At 38.6% G+C, this 13,073-nt stretch overlaps 1 protein-coding gene across 5 annotated transcripts in view; it reads right to left on the bottom strand.

Moving 5' to 3' along the window:
- The window catches only part of LOC138747577 (activating transcription factor 7-interacting protein 2-like), a 45,081-nt gene that overhangs the window by 7,971 nt on the left and 24,037 nt on the right, over window positions 1-13,073 (bottom strand). For all 5 annotated transcript variants that reach the window (XM_069906928.1, XM_069906930.1, XM_069906931.1 and 2 more), the window contains 4 exons: window positions 12,047-12,184; window positions 7,017-7,100; window positions 6,689-6,882; window positions 482-579 (listed from right to left, as the gene is read on the bottom strand). In XM_069906928.1, coding sequence (XP_069763029.1) covers window positions 482-579; window positions 6,689-6,882; window positions 7,017-7,100; window positions 12,047-12,184 — 514 coding nt within the window. The remainder of the gene's footprint in view (window positions 1-481; window positions 580-6,688; window positions 6,883-7,016; window positions 7,101-12,046; window positions 12,185-13,073) is intronic.

The following is a 13,073-nucleotide window of genomic DNA, read 5'->3' as shown; positions in this document are numbered from 1 at the left end:
CCCCCAACTATTTTCATCTACCCACCATCTTTCCCTTATCTGGTTCCACTCTTCACTTCCCTTTTGAATTAGATTCCATAATCTAAAGTCTTTTAGTTAAAACACAATGCTGGGGAAACTCAGCAGATCAAACAGTGTACCTTGTGTAGCAAAGGCAAAGATACATAACCAATGTTATGGGCTTGAGCCCTTCAGGGTACAAGCAAAATGTAGACAGGCACCTGAACAAAGCCATTTGTTGTCTTCACTGATCACCTCCTCATCTCTGTTACTATCTCTACCCTGCCCTCCCTCACCTGACTCCAACTATTGCCTGCCAGCTCATGACTCAACCACCCTCCCATCTCCCTTTTACACCGCCAGTCCTGATATAGGGTCTTGATTTGAAAAGTTGACTCTCTTCCCCTCCACACAAACTGCCTGATCCAGTATGTTTTATTTTGCTAACAAATTCCAGCTTTTTGTTATTTAAGATAGTTACCAGAGCTGTATATACTTGCTGGAGTTACAGTGTCCAAATTCTTCGGTAATGCAATATTCCTTTCATTCTTTGCATCTTTAGGCAGAGAGTTTGCAAATCTAAGGAAAAATATTGAAAGAAAAGGAATATTAATCCATGCCATCAATCGAGCGGGAAGTCTGGTTCCCTTAGAAAATCTCAGATTTCAAACATTTGATGCTGCAGCTTTGTTGTAATTGATGGGTAATATACCAATCTTAAATTGTGTGAAAAAAATAGCAGAAGTTAAAATGCACAAATCAAATTAGAAATCAAGAGAACTGCTCAGTATTTCATCATACATATTAATGATTTGGCTGAATGTAGTGAGTTGTACTTTCAAGTTTGCAGATGCCACTATACAAGGCAGACATCAGCAAGGAGGAAATTGCAAAGAACATTCACAAATAAAGTGGTAAAATTATGACAGGTAAAGTTTAAGTAAGAGCAAATAATTTATTCTGGATCTTCGAAAGTAAATGACATCCAAAAGTTGAAATAACAAAGATTCATAGCTATATATTACTGTACACAAGCAAATACAAAAATGTAAAAGACGTTGTATTTTGTTGGAAAGCGTAAAATGGCCAAACCAGATTTCCAATATAGGGCTGATGCAAAGAAAACGTTCTCTGGATAGTGTAAGTTTGGAATTTTCCCTCTCAAATAAGAGATGTTAATTTAAAATTGCAACTTTATAAACAGGAGTCATTTTATGTCAATGGGATCTTATGGTAGCTAATTTAATTATGACCCATTTAAAAGTATTTAATTAGTTGTGCAGTCCTTAGGATATCCTCATATTTTAAAAGGTAATGTGCAAGTACAAATAGTTCTTAATGGGGTAAACATATGCAAACTAAATTTAGCCTAAACCTAACTTGGCAATATACAAAGGTTCAACACTGTCCACTGTTTATAGTCACAGCTTGTTCAACAACATTTTTACAAGTTTATGACAGAAAAACTCCCTAATAATTGAAAATGTCATAGAACATAAAGATAAAACTTGGTAACAGGCCCTTTGGCCCATCAACAATAAATTGAAAATAAAGATCAAGGATTGATTCCTGGGCAATTTTTTTTTTAACAGAGTGATGACATCAGGCTATGGGTGGATAATTAAGAATGAATTGGATTGGAACGGATTCTCCCAGGTGGATGTGTGCTTTGTAGTGATCCTGTAGATTTGTCAAAACATGAAGGAAAGTTTATCATGACCAGAGTCAATCAAAATGCCTTTTGTGACTTTAGGATTATAAGTGTGTTTATTATTGGGGAAGAGTGGGTAGTGACAGATTTGAAAGGGATGTGGAGATATCCCAAGGGGCAGAAACTGGTAAACATCTACTAATGTGAAGGCTAGGGCATGTGACTGGGATGTCAGTCTGGCAAGAATAGAGTTCAGTGGTCAGGCAGACAAGATTTATTCAGATGACAGTTAAGGAGAATACAAATACCATTTCAGCAGGTTGGGGGGCGGGGGGCGGGGGGAGCTCGCAGTGAAGAAATACCACAGATCACCAATGCATTCCCATACAAATCTGCTCTGCAGAATGATCTAATTACACAACCTAGTTATTCACTTGAAAAGATCCATGATAGTCGTGTGGTATTCATGAATTGTTAGAGGGAGATGAAGAGTCTTAATAAAGTAAAATTGTCAGCAGCCAGGTTTCAGGGTGAAGTTGGGTTTCTCTGGATTAATTAACAAGCTGGGGGGAGGTAGGTTTATTCCCTAGGTGGATGATAGGGCAGGGTACAGGGGGAATGGGGATGAGAGCAAAATCAGAAGGAGGAGCAAACTTGGGTAAGGATTTGCATGTAGGTTTGCGTGGTAGGGAAGAGATGTAAGATGGTAAAATGGGACAGCTGATGGAGCTGTTGCATCTCGTTCCAACAGCCCAGAATCAATCTGGAGCTCCAGTGCTGGCTCTATGGAGTTTGCACATTCTCCCCATGTGGGTTTTCTCAGAGTAGTTTAGTTTCCTCCCACATGCCAAAAATGTGCAGCTTGGTAGTTAATTGGGTCCTGTAAATTCCCCCTCGAGTGTAATGAATGATAGGATTGGTGGTGATGTGGGGAGAATAGATTACTGTAGGATAGATGCTTGATACCAGTATGGATTCAGTGGACTGAAGGGGCTTTTAATCCCGTTGGACTCGGTGACCCTGATTTTAGGAACTACCACAAGTGCATATACTCATGTCTCTATTTTCCAGCACTGGTTTTATACCCATACTGATTTTTAACCTTTCATACTATAGTTTACCCATGGAACCAATTTGGAGAACAAATTGGTCCTTTATCCAGACATCTAAAATCCAGAAAGCTCCAAAATACGGTAAGTGGGGACCAGCGGCAGGGCAGCCGACTGCGGTTGGGAGAGACGGCCGAGGGACCAGCGGTCGGGGGAGACATCAGCACAATTCGGGTGGACTTTCTGAAATCCGGAATTTGGAACACACTAACCCCCAAGGGTTCCAGATAAAGGATCGTGCTCCTGTATTATGAAAGTTTAAAAATGGCCAGAATCTAAAGTGTTAACTGCACTGAGAGCTGAGGATAAAACTAGTCACTTGCATGTATTTCTGAGTTGAGCCTCACAAGCACTTTGAAGACCTGCTTCAAAGTGGCTTTGAAAACTGGCTGTATGCCAGAAATCTTAGACATGCTATCGAGTTGTGGATTGCATGATTTTGGGAACATTTGGTTTCCTGCTTAGCCAAGATTATGAAAGACCCAGAAAAAGAATTATATACTTCATGCAGTATGTCCACAGTTTACTTTATGAAAAATCTGTTGTTGAATTTGAATTGTACAGTGTCCAAAAACTGGATTCATTTTCTTTTTTTAAATTTTTAAAAAAATTTTTCACACTATGAACCATATTAACCAAAATACACACAAACATTTTCCTCTTGAATATACAGTGTCATTTCTCCCCTTTTTCCCCCCTCTCTCCTCCCTACCCATTAAACGTTCAACATATACAATACAATAAACCCATTAAACAATGTCATCAAACAATGAAAATAAATAAGAAAATTGTGTCATCTACTTTTACACACTGGGTCAGTTCATTTCGTCGTCTTCTCATTCTATCATTTTAGGGGGTGGAGGTCCACGGTAGGCCCTCTCTGTTGTGTTCCATGTACGGTTCCCAAATTTGTTCGAATACTGTGACTTTATTTTTTTAAATTATATGTTATTTTTTCCAATGGAATACATTTATTCATTTCTATGTACCATTGCTGTACTCTCAGGCTCTCTTCTGATTTCCAGGTTGACATTACACATTTTTTGCTACAGCTAAGGCTATCATAATAAATCTTTTTTGTGCTTCATCCAATTTGAGGCCTAATTCTCTACTTCTTATATTACTTAGAAGAAAGATGTCTGGATGTTTTGGTATGTTGCTTTTTGTAATTTTATTTAATAGCTGATTTAGATCTTCCCAAAACTTTTCCACTTTCTCACATGCCCAAATTTCATGTACTGTTGTTCCCATTTCCTTCTTACAGCAAAAACATCTATCTGATACTGTTGGGTTCCATTTATTTAACTTTTGGGGAGTGGTATATAGCCTGTCTAACCAATTATATTGTATTATGTGTAACCTCGTGTTAATTGTATTTCTCATGGTTCTGGAGCATAGCTTTTCCCATTTTTCATCTTTATGTTTAGATCTTGTTCCCACTTTTGTTTGGGTTTACAGCTTATTTCATTGTTTTGACTGTGGTTTCGGGGCTAATATTCTGTGTGCTCTTTCTATTTCCATTCCTTCCTGCATTTCTGGCATTCCTAGGACTTTTGGGATCCATTCTTTTATAAATTCTTTCATATCTTTGCTTTCTTCATCTTCCTTAAGCCCCACTATCTTTATATTATTCCGCCTACTATCGTTTTCCATTATATCCATCTTCTGAGCTAACAACTCCTGTGTTTCTTTAACTTTTTTGTCACTTTCTTCCAATTTTCTTTTTAAGTCGTTCACTTCCATTTCTACTGCCATTACACGTTCTTCCACATTTTCTAATCTTTTCCCTACATCTGTTATGACTAGCTCGATTCTACTCACTTTTTCTTCAGTACTTTTCATTTCACTAAATTCTAGTGTCAGCCATTCTTTTAATGCTTTCGTGTGTTCTTGAAAATTTTTTAAATCTATGTACTGTCCATTCATTTTACCTTCTATTCCTCTGTGCAGAGCTTGGTGTTCTTCTTCTGTGTCTGCTCTTGGGTTTGTGTCTTCTATTTCTCATCCTTGTATCTGTGTCTCTTCTGACTTTCTTGTTGAGCTGCTTGTCTCAGTTTGTTGGGTACTTTTTTCCCCCATGGTGTCGTGATGTTGGTCCTCTTCTTCTGGGTTGGTCATCTCTTGTGTCTCTAGTTTCCTTTTTTCTTTCTCACCCCTCCCATTTCCGTTGTGTTCTTTATCTTCTAGCTGGGAGCCCTGCTGTCGGTCCTCTCTCAGCTGGTCCACCCTCCCGTCAGCCTTGTCCTTGTCGTGCGCATTGCGCACCCCCGTTTGGCTCCGTGAGCCATTTTTGCAGTCCATCGGTCGGTGGGTCGCGACCCTGCGAGGTCTCCACTAACCTCGGGTAGTGGGGTCCTCTTTCCACGTTTCTCTTCTGGCGTCTTTCCTTCCTGTTGTTTTTGGCTTTTCTTTTTTAGGTGCCATTTTCTCCACACCTTTATCTTTTATTTGTTGTGATTTGTGTGTCTGGGGCTTTGCTTTTTCTTCACTTTTTTTCCTTCTTTTCTGGAGAGGGCTGGCATTCTCCTACCAGCCATCATGTGACTCCTCCTGTGATACTCACTTGAAGCTCCTTAGATTGTTCTCTGTTCTAAAGTTGTTACCTAAATGCCAGATGTTTATGCTACGCTGACATTTTTGGGACTCCACCATCAATGCCATTGTTATTATAATACAAAAGAAATTATCAACAGAAGCGAAGAAAGTTTGGTTTTTATAAACAGTTTTCTAGATGAACATGGATCTGCAAAAAGCATACGATTTTCCTGAATTGCAAGTTTGCTTAGCATCAACAACAAATTTTGAGAATGTCACGAATTGAAAACAGTTTTTGTTAATATAGAAGTCAGAAAAAAAAAATTATCTGACATTAGAGCACTGTGGTACAATATATTCCAGACACAAGTTCACAACCAGCAGGATTTTTCCATATATTTCCACTTCTAGATTCTGGCATGGTCTCGGAGGAGTGGAAAATTGCAAATGTTCCTGCAGTATTCAAGAAGGGAGGAAGGCAACAGAAAGGAAATTATAGACCAGTTAGCCTGTGGTTGGGAAGATATCAGAGTCAATTGTAAAGGATGAGGTTACAGAGTACTTGGAGGGACATGACAGGATAGGCCAAAGCCAGCATGGTTTCCTCAAAGGAAAATCTTGCTAAAAAACCTATTGGAATTCTTTGAGGAAGTGACAAACAGACTGAATAAAAGATCCAGTGGTTGTTGTGTATCTGAAGTTTGTAAACCACGGTTTTAAATCATACCTAATTGACTCGTTATGTTCACTGTTTCATAATGCCAAAGGAAATGGGCCAATGACAATTTTTCTCAAGCAAAATATTTCAATAACAATTGGGTCAGGAACTGGGATCCTCAACCTTCCCTTCCCTCTCACATCCCACCTTAAGCAATCCCTTACTAATCACAGAGCACCAATGGCATAAAGTGGAATGTGAGTGGAAAGAAAAAGGTTGAGAACCACTGGTCTAGGACAAGGCGCCACACTTCAGGATTGAAGGGCATCCGTTTGGATCAGAAATTAATAGGAAATTTCTTCAGAGGGTAGTAAATCTGTGGAATTTTATTATATGTGGTTGTAGAGGCCAGATCATTGAGTGTCTTAAGATAGAGATTGATAGGTTCTTGATTAGCCAGGACATTAAAGGTTTATAGGTTCTTGATTAGCCAGGACATTAAAGGTTTATGGGGGAAGGCCAGGCAGTGGGGCTGAATGGGAAAATGGAATAAGCTCATAATTAAGTGACAGGGAAGACTTGATGGTCCACTTCTGCTCCTACTGTATGGCTTTATGGTTTCTGGAGCGAATACATTCCTAAAAATCCTCTTTGTTGTAAGTCTCAGGTGAAAATACACAACTTTAACATGATCAGCATTGTAGATTAATCTTCTATAGTTAAATGAATCAATACCTTGTAAGTTTCTGTAAGTTTAGCTCATAAATAGCAGTATCAGGAGTTTTCTTGCAAGGCAAAAGCTGTGATGCCTGGTCTGATGGATCCACCAGGGCTATATGCGAATCCATGTAGTTTGCATTTGCCATGGACTCTGCACATTTCACTTTTGCTCCAGGAGGTGGATAATTTGATCCAGGAATCATTTTAGACTGTTGTATCAATGAAGATCAATGGTTACAGTAATAATGACTGTAATTAATATAAAAATAACAGCAAGTACAAGCTAATGTAAATTAATCTAGAATATGTATATTTAAGTAAAAAGCTGAAGATCATTTTGTACCTCCTCGGATTTCTTCCTGAGCGATGCTCTATTTATGGTCTGTAAAGCAATCTTTACTTTTCTTTCCAAATGTTTTATTCTAATCTGTGTGAGAAAAAAATCATCTCAACATCCTGTATATCTTAATAAATGTTTTATAACCGTGTTAATGATATGAATCTATACAAGTCAAGGTCACATAAGAAGAGTATAGGAATATTTTATTACAAAAGAATCAAATGTATAATCAAGCAAAATTCAAGGCATTGAATTCAGGGTATCCTCTGTATGGCAACATCCAAAAATATTTTATGAACATATTTGGAACAAAATGGTCTTAGGGAAGGAACAAGTCTTCTTAAAGATAGGATGGATCTCTATGTGTGGAGCCAGAAAAGACCAAAAAGAGTATTTTATAAATCTGTATACTGTGGAGCAGGATAAACATGCTTGGAAGATGAGGGAGATGACTAAAAATAGCCTAGGGCATGTCTGTTTCAATAGTGAAGAGCAGATTTAGATCAGATCAAGGTGGAGAAGCTTCCAGATCCAGACCAGGTGCCACCCAGAACACAAGGCAAAAAGGAAATTCTTTGGACATTAACAAACATTTTTTAAAAAACCTCAAAAGGACAGGAGAAGATCCAGAGGACAAATTGATGCCATTATTTATAAACAGCTGTAGCCTCAGACCTGTTAATGAGGCTGTTAATGTAATCTGATGTCAATGGTAGCTAAACTGGCATGGTTAGTGTCACCTTTAGTGCAATGGCATTACAGCAGTGATTGGGACTGTGGTTTGTATCCCATGCAGTCAAAGGAGTTTGTACGCTCTCCCAGAATCTGTGTGAGTTCCCTCTCTCTGTTCGAAATGTACTGGGGGTTGTTAGTCAATTGGGTCATTACCATGATACATGTCTAAATTTAAAAACAACTGTTGAACAGGATTCTGAGAGATAGAATCTATCACTCAGGGGGGATTTAAGGAGGAGGGCAGCATGGATTTGTGTGGGAAATTGTATATCACAAACTTGATAGAATTTTTGAAGAGGTGACAAAGAGAGTAGACTAGAGCAAGGTAATTGATGTTTCCACCTGGCAGGTGGGTACGGAAGGTTAGAACATGAGATTGGAAGTCACCTCACCAATTGGATAAGAAAATTGGCTCAGTGATAAGAATCAAAGTAGCTGGAGAGTACAGTTTTTCCAGATTGGAGGACCATGATCAGTGTAGTACCTAATGATTTGGGTCGAGGAGCCTTGCATTTGTGTAATCTACACAATAATTTGGACAACGATGTTTTTAGCAAAGTAAACTTGCTGATGACACAATAGGTGTTGAGGGAACAGTGAAAAGGTTACCTGAATTTACAAAAGAATCTAGATTAGATGGGGATTGGGTGAAGGAAAGGCAAATTCAGTTCTAACTTGGGTAAGTGTGAGATCCTGCGAGTGGGCAAATCAAACCAGGGCCCTGAAGAGTGCTATGGAGTAATGGGAGCATTCATTCATATCATATGGAAAGGACTGCCAAAGTGGTAAAGTACCTAATTACATGGAGAGGGGTTTGCAGGGTATAAAACAAAAGGGTATGTTGCATGTCATGAATAAGCTGGGTCAGTATGCCGTATGACTGTCACACACCCCTCACACACAGTTTAGTAACTGTGTTCAACCACAATGTACTCACACATATAATATGTGCAAAACAGAAGTATGCCCCATTTCTAATGGATAATTTTTGGCATAGGAGCTCTTAACCACTTGCATATGGACAGTTACTGCCCAAAACATTCGCCAGTGAGTGGGGAGAAGTGGGAATGACGTCTTATTCAGAATTTAGTTTGAAGAATGGTAGTTGGGCAGGTGCATCAAGGCAGAACTGAACATAACTTAACAATTTAATGGGAAAGGATAAATACAATAGGAGCCACGTGAATTTTGCTTGATAGAGAAATTTAGTAAATAATAGAGGGGAAACAGGTCCTTACAAGGAAACTCATGGTGTTCATAGGTAAAATGTTCCTTCAAAGAGAAAGAGTGGGATTGCCAAACCTGGAAACCCTAGCCTGCAAGATACACAAGGGTAAAAGGGGGCAAAAAGGTTTTGCTTGTCAGGTACCATGAACTTAAGGCAGACAAGCCGAAAAAGCTCAGTAAATGTTAAAATGAAAAGAGAAACTAACAAAGGTGAGGGCATGAAAAATTACAGACAATTAAATCGGAGAAAGTTCAAAGATGTTGCTGTATAATAGCTTGTAGTAGGAGGTGGCGGTCATAACAGCACACTATGAAAAACAACTATAAAGAAGGCATGCATCTGTGAAATATGGATCAGGTAAATCTAGTAAAATGTATTAAGGAATTAGCACCTTTGAAAATGTTCAAAACAAGATTGGGGTGAAGTTTACAGGAGGCTGTTCAAAGAAGTAAGGAAGGAAATTATAGAAGCTCAATTTGTTAATTTTCCCTGGCAACAGAGGTGAAGAGTGAGAGTGCTGACACCAAACTATCCACAGAATGGAGGAGATAAAATAATTACAGGCACCAACAAAGAGTTGATGAGAAAAGTGTATTTGGTGTGGTCTACCTGATTTTTGCAAGATTTTTGTTGAGGTCCCCAGTGGGTTCATTAAAAAATAACAGCCCATGGGATCCAACAGAGAGTCAAATTGGATCCAAAATTAACTCAGTAGCAGAACTTAAAGGTAACTGCGTTCAGCTGTTTTGTGATTGGAAGGCAGTTACCTGTGGGATTCCACAAGACTCATTATTTAGTCCTTTTTGTGAATGATCAATGATTTAAATGCAAATGTAGGGGGCATGATAAATAAACTTTCAGATAATTCATTAATTGGCCACATGGTTGACTGAAGAGGAAAGCTTTAATTTTCAGATATAATATGTTTTGATATTTTAGAAAGAAAAATGGCAAATGATGCCTACCTCAACTGGAGAATTATGAGATAATGCATTTAGAGAGGTGCAATAACACAAAGGAATATAACATTAATGACAGGAAATTGAGTGGTATGGAGGAGCAAAAAGAAATACAAGAATATTTTCAACATGGACACTAAGACCCAAACAACCTTCTGTACAGTAATTTTTCTGATCTGACTCCAGCAGGCATTTTGACCACAAACTGATGCCCTTGCATGTATTGGGAAAAGTTATTTTTCAGTTGTGTTTGTTATAATTAAAAAAATTAAATAATTACCGGCACTGTATATACTCATGTAAAAGTCAATCTCATTTAAAAGTTGACCCCTTATTTTTGGCTACTAAATATGGAATTTTCCAAACATCTCAATCTTAGTCTCTCCACCCACAGGCTGGAGATCCTAACGCCTTGAATGTGGACTTGCGCCTCAGTCCTGGCTGCCAATTGGAACTTCCGATGTCTGCGACAATGCCCAAGAATTGGTGCCCAAGACCTCCCCTGCAGCAGGACGTGTTTAGATGTGCAGACTCTATTATTACTTTAAATTTAGACATGCAGCATGGTAACAAGCCCTTTTGGCCACAAGCCTCCGCTGACCAAATACACCAATTCACCTCTACACATGGTATGTTTTGAAGGGTGTGAGGAAATCAGACACCCCAGGGAAAACCCACAAAGACTTGGGGAGAACGTACAAACTCCTTACAGACAGTGTGGGATTTGAACCCTGGTTCCAATTGCTGGTGCTGTGAAGGCATTGCACTAACCACTAAACCAACCATGCCACCAACCATTAATTCTTTATTCGTTTAGAGATCATTTGGACTTGTGCTACTGATATGGTATTTTAGATTCTCATATGAATTTCAGCCTCTCAAATAGTTGATCTCCTAAATTTAACTTTAAATATTGATCTACAAAATTCTGCTTTTACACTAATATTCACTTTTATTCACTAATATTCACTTAAATTTTTTTTCATGGAACGAACATTTTTGAATGTTAACTGTAAAGCTGACTGTCAAGGGATAAACAGGCTCTACACTTTACTAGGTATCTCCAATTAAAAGGTAATCTTCTCCCCCCCCCCACCCCCCCACTAAAAATATTCCAGGTCCTGAGCCACGAATGCATGCATTCCAATGACTTAGGAAATTTTTCAGTCCAGATGTACCTGACTGTGCATATTAGGAAAAATAAGTCTAACATTTCATGTGTTAGGAATTAATATTGCTGTCAGGGGCTGTCGGCTGTTGGAATATTCAGGTGGGAGAACCCTCTGAAAGTGTCTAGACAAGATGAAATACCTGGCAGGTCCTTATAGCCTGTGCCAACCAACTGAACGGAGCTTTTTGCAGACATTTTCAGCTTCTTGCAAATGCGGTCAGAGGACCCTACCTGCTTCAACTTGGAATACATCATTCTGGTGCCCAAGAGCAAGGTGATGCAACAATCATCAGGTCAGCGGCACTGATTATCTGACATGCTATGGAGCAAATCAACTTCCATCTCAAGAAGGACCTGCACCTACTTCAGTTCACTTATCACCTTAACAGAACAATGGTAGATGCCATCTGGGTGAATCTCCATTCTTTGTTAGATCACCTGTGTCAGGCTGTTCATAGACTACAACTCCGCATTCAACACCGTCATTCCAGCAAAATTCATAAGCTAAAGGACCTGGAACTGTTTATCCTTCTGTAACTGGATCCTTGACTTCCTCATCAGCAGACCCCAATCAGTGTGAATCGGCAACATCACCTCCTCTTCTCTGACCATCAAGTGAGCCGCTGCTTAGATAAGGTACCTCGAAGGAACCCTACCCACCCTGGTTACAACCTCTTCTCTCCACTACCTTTGGGCAGAGGTAGTAGAGAAACCTGTAAACCAGCACCTCTAGATTCAACAATAGTTTATATCTAACAACTATTAAACTCTTGAACCTTCCCTTGGATTACTATACATCCATCTCATATATTTGTTTCTTTAATCCAATTAGTTTACTATTATATTTGTTTTCACAAGTACTTGGTCGGCTGCAGCAATGAACAGAGCGTATGAAGAGTGTAGCATGTGCATGAAAATAAATTAATCCTAAAAAACTTACTTGAATGCTTTTAGCCAGTTCTTCGTGTTTTTGTGTACAGTCAATGTTGTCAATTCGTCTTGTTAATTCCTCAAGCTTCTTGCCCAAAATATTGTGATCAAGTTCAGTGGAAATCTTTCTATGAAGGACATTTTGAATCTAATGACACAAATTGGAATGAGTTTCTTGATTAGAAATATAGGAAATGAAAGCAAAGCTCGCAAGTTCAAAAGATATACATTGTTACATTAAGCAGTATCAATTGTAATGTGATGGCCTAGTCCTTTCAGTATTGTTCTTTACCCTTGTAACATTGCCTGAAGAGGGCGCACAAAATCAGTGAACCGGTGCGGACTCGAAAGGCCAACATGGCCTGTTTCCGCTCCGTAAATGGTTATATGGTTAAAAGGAATTACCATTCAATTGAAGGAAAAAAAATCTAAATTTGTTATCCTTTTCACATTAACACAAATAATTTTCCTTTTGTCTCTGTTCTTTAAAAATTTCCTGCAGGTCTGATTCTAAAAGTAATATGACATTCCATAGCCTAATGATTTTGTGCGTGGAGTTGGCTTTTATTTAAAGCCCAATTACACCTCTTGGTGTGTGCACAGCACTAAATGAAATCTTCAAGAAATGGCAAAAGCCATGTGGCCAAGAGTTAGACCATGATTGATCAGAAGAATTAACTGAATTAAAATAAACATATTTCCGTGGATACATTACTTTTTTCAGTCTCTTCCAATACCTCTACCACGGATATTTTTGCAAAATTTGAATATTAGGAAGTTTCTTCGGAAAGGCAAGTTAGCCAGAGTCTCCATGGAAACATTAACTTGGAAATACCACACGGAAGGGATTTGCAAATCCCAAATTTGACTCAAAAATCGATCAATTCCTTTATCAATGGATAATAAAATTCTACATACATGGTCCAGTAAAGGGATCAGATATGTGGAAGATTGTTATATGCAAGGGCAATTAATGTCACTTGAACAGTTAAAAAATAAATATAATATTCTTAATAATACAATCTTCTCCTACTTTC

This window comes from Narcine bancroftii, chromosome 12 (genome assembly GCF_036971445.1).
Source record: "Narcine bancroftii isolate sNarBan1 chromosome 12, sNarBan1.hap1, whole genome shotgun sequence".
NCBI classification, from domain to species: domain Eukaryota; kingdom Metazoa; phylum Chordata; class Chondrichthyes; order Torpediniformes; family Narcinidae; genus Narcine; species Narcine bancroftii.
This window is presented reverse-complemented; position numbering and strand designations above follow the sequence as displayed.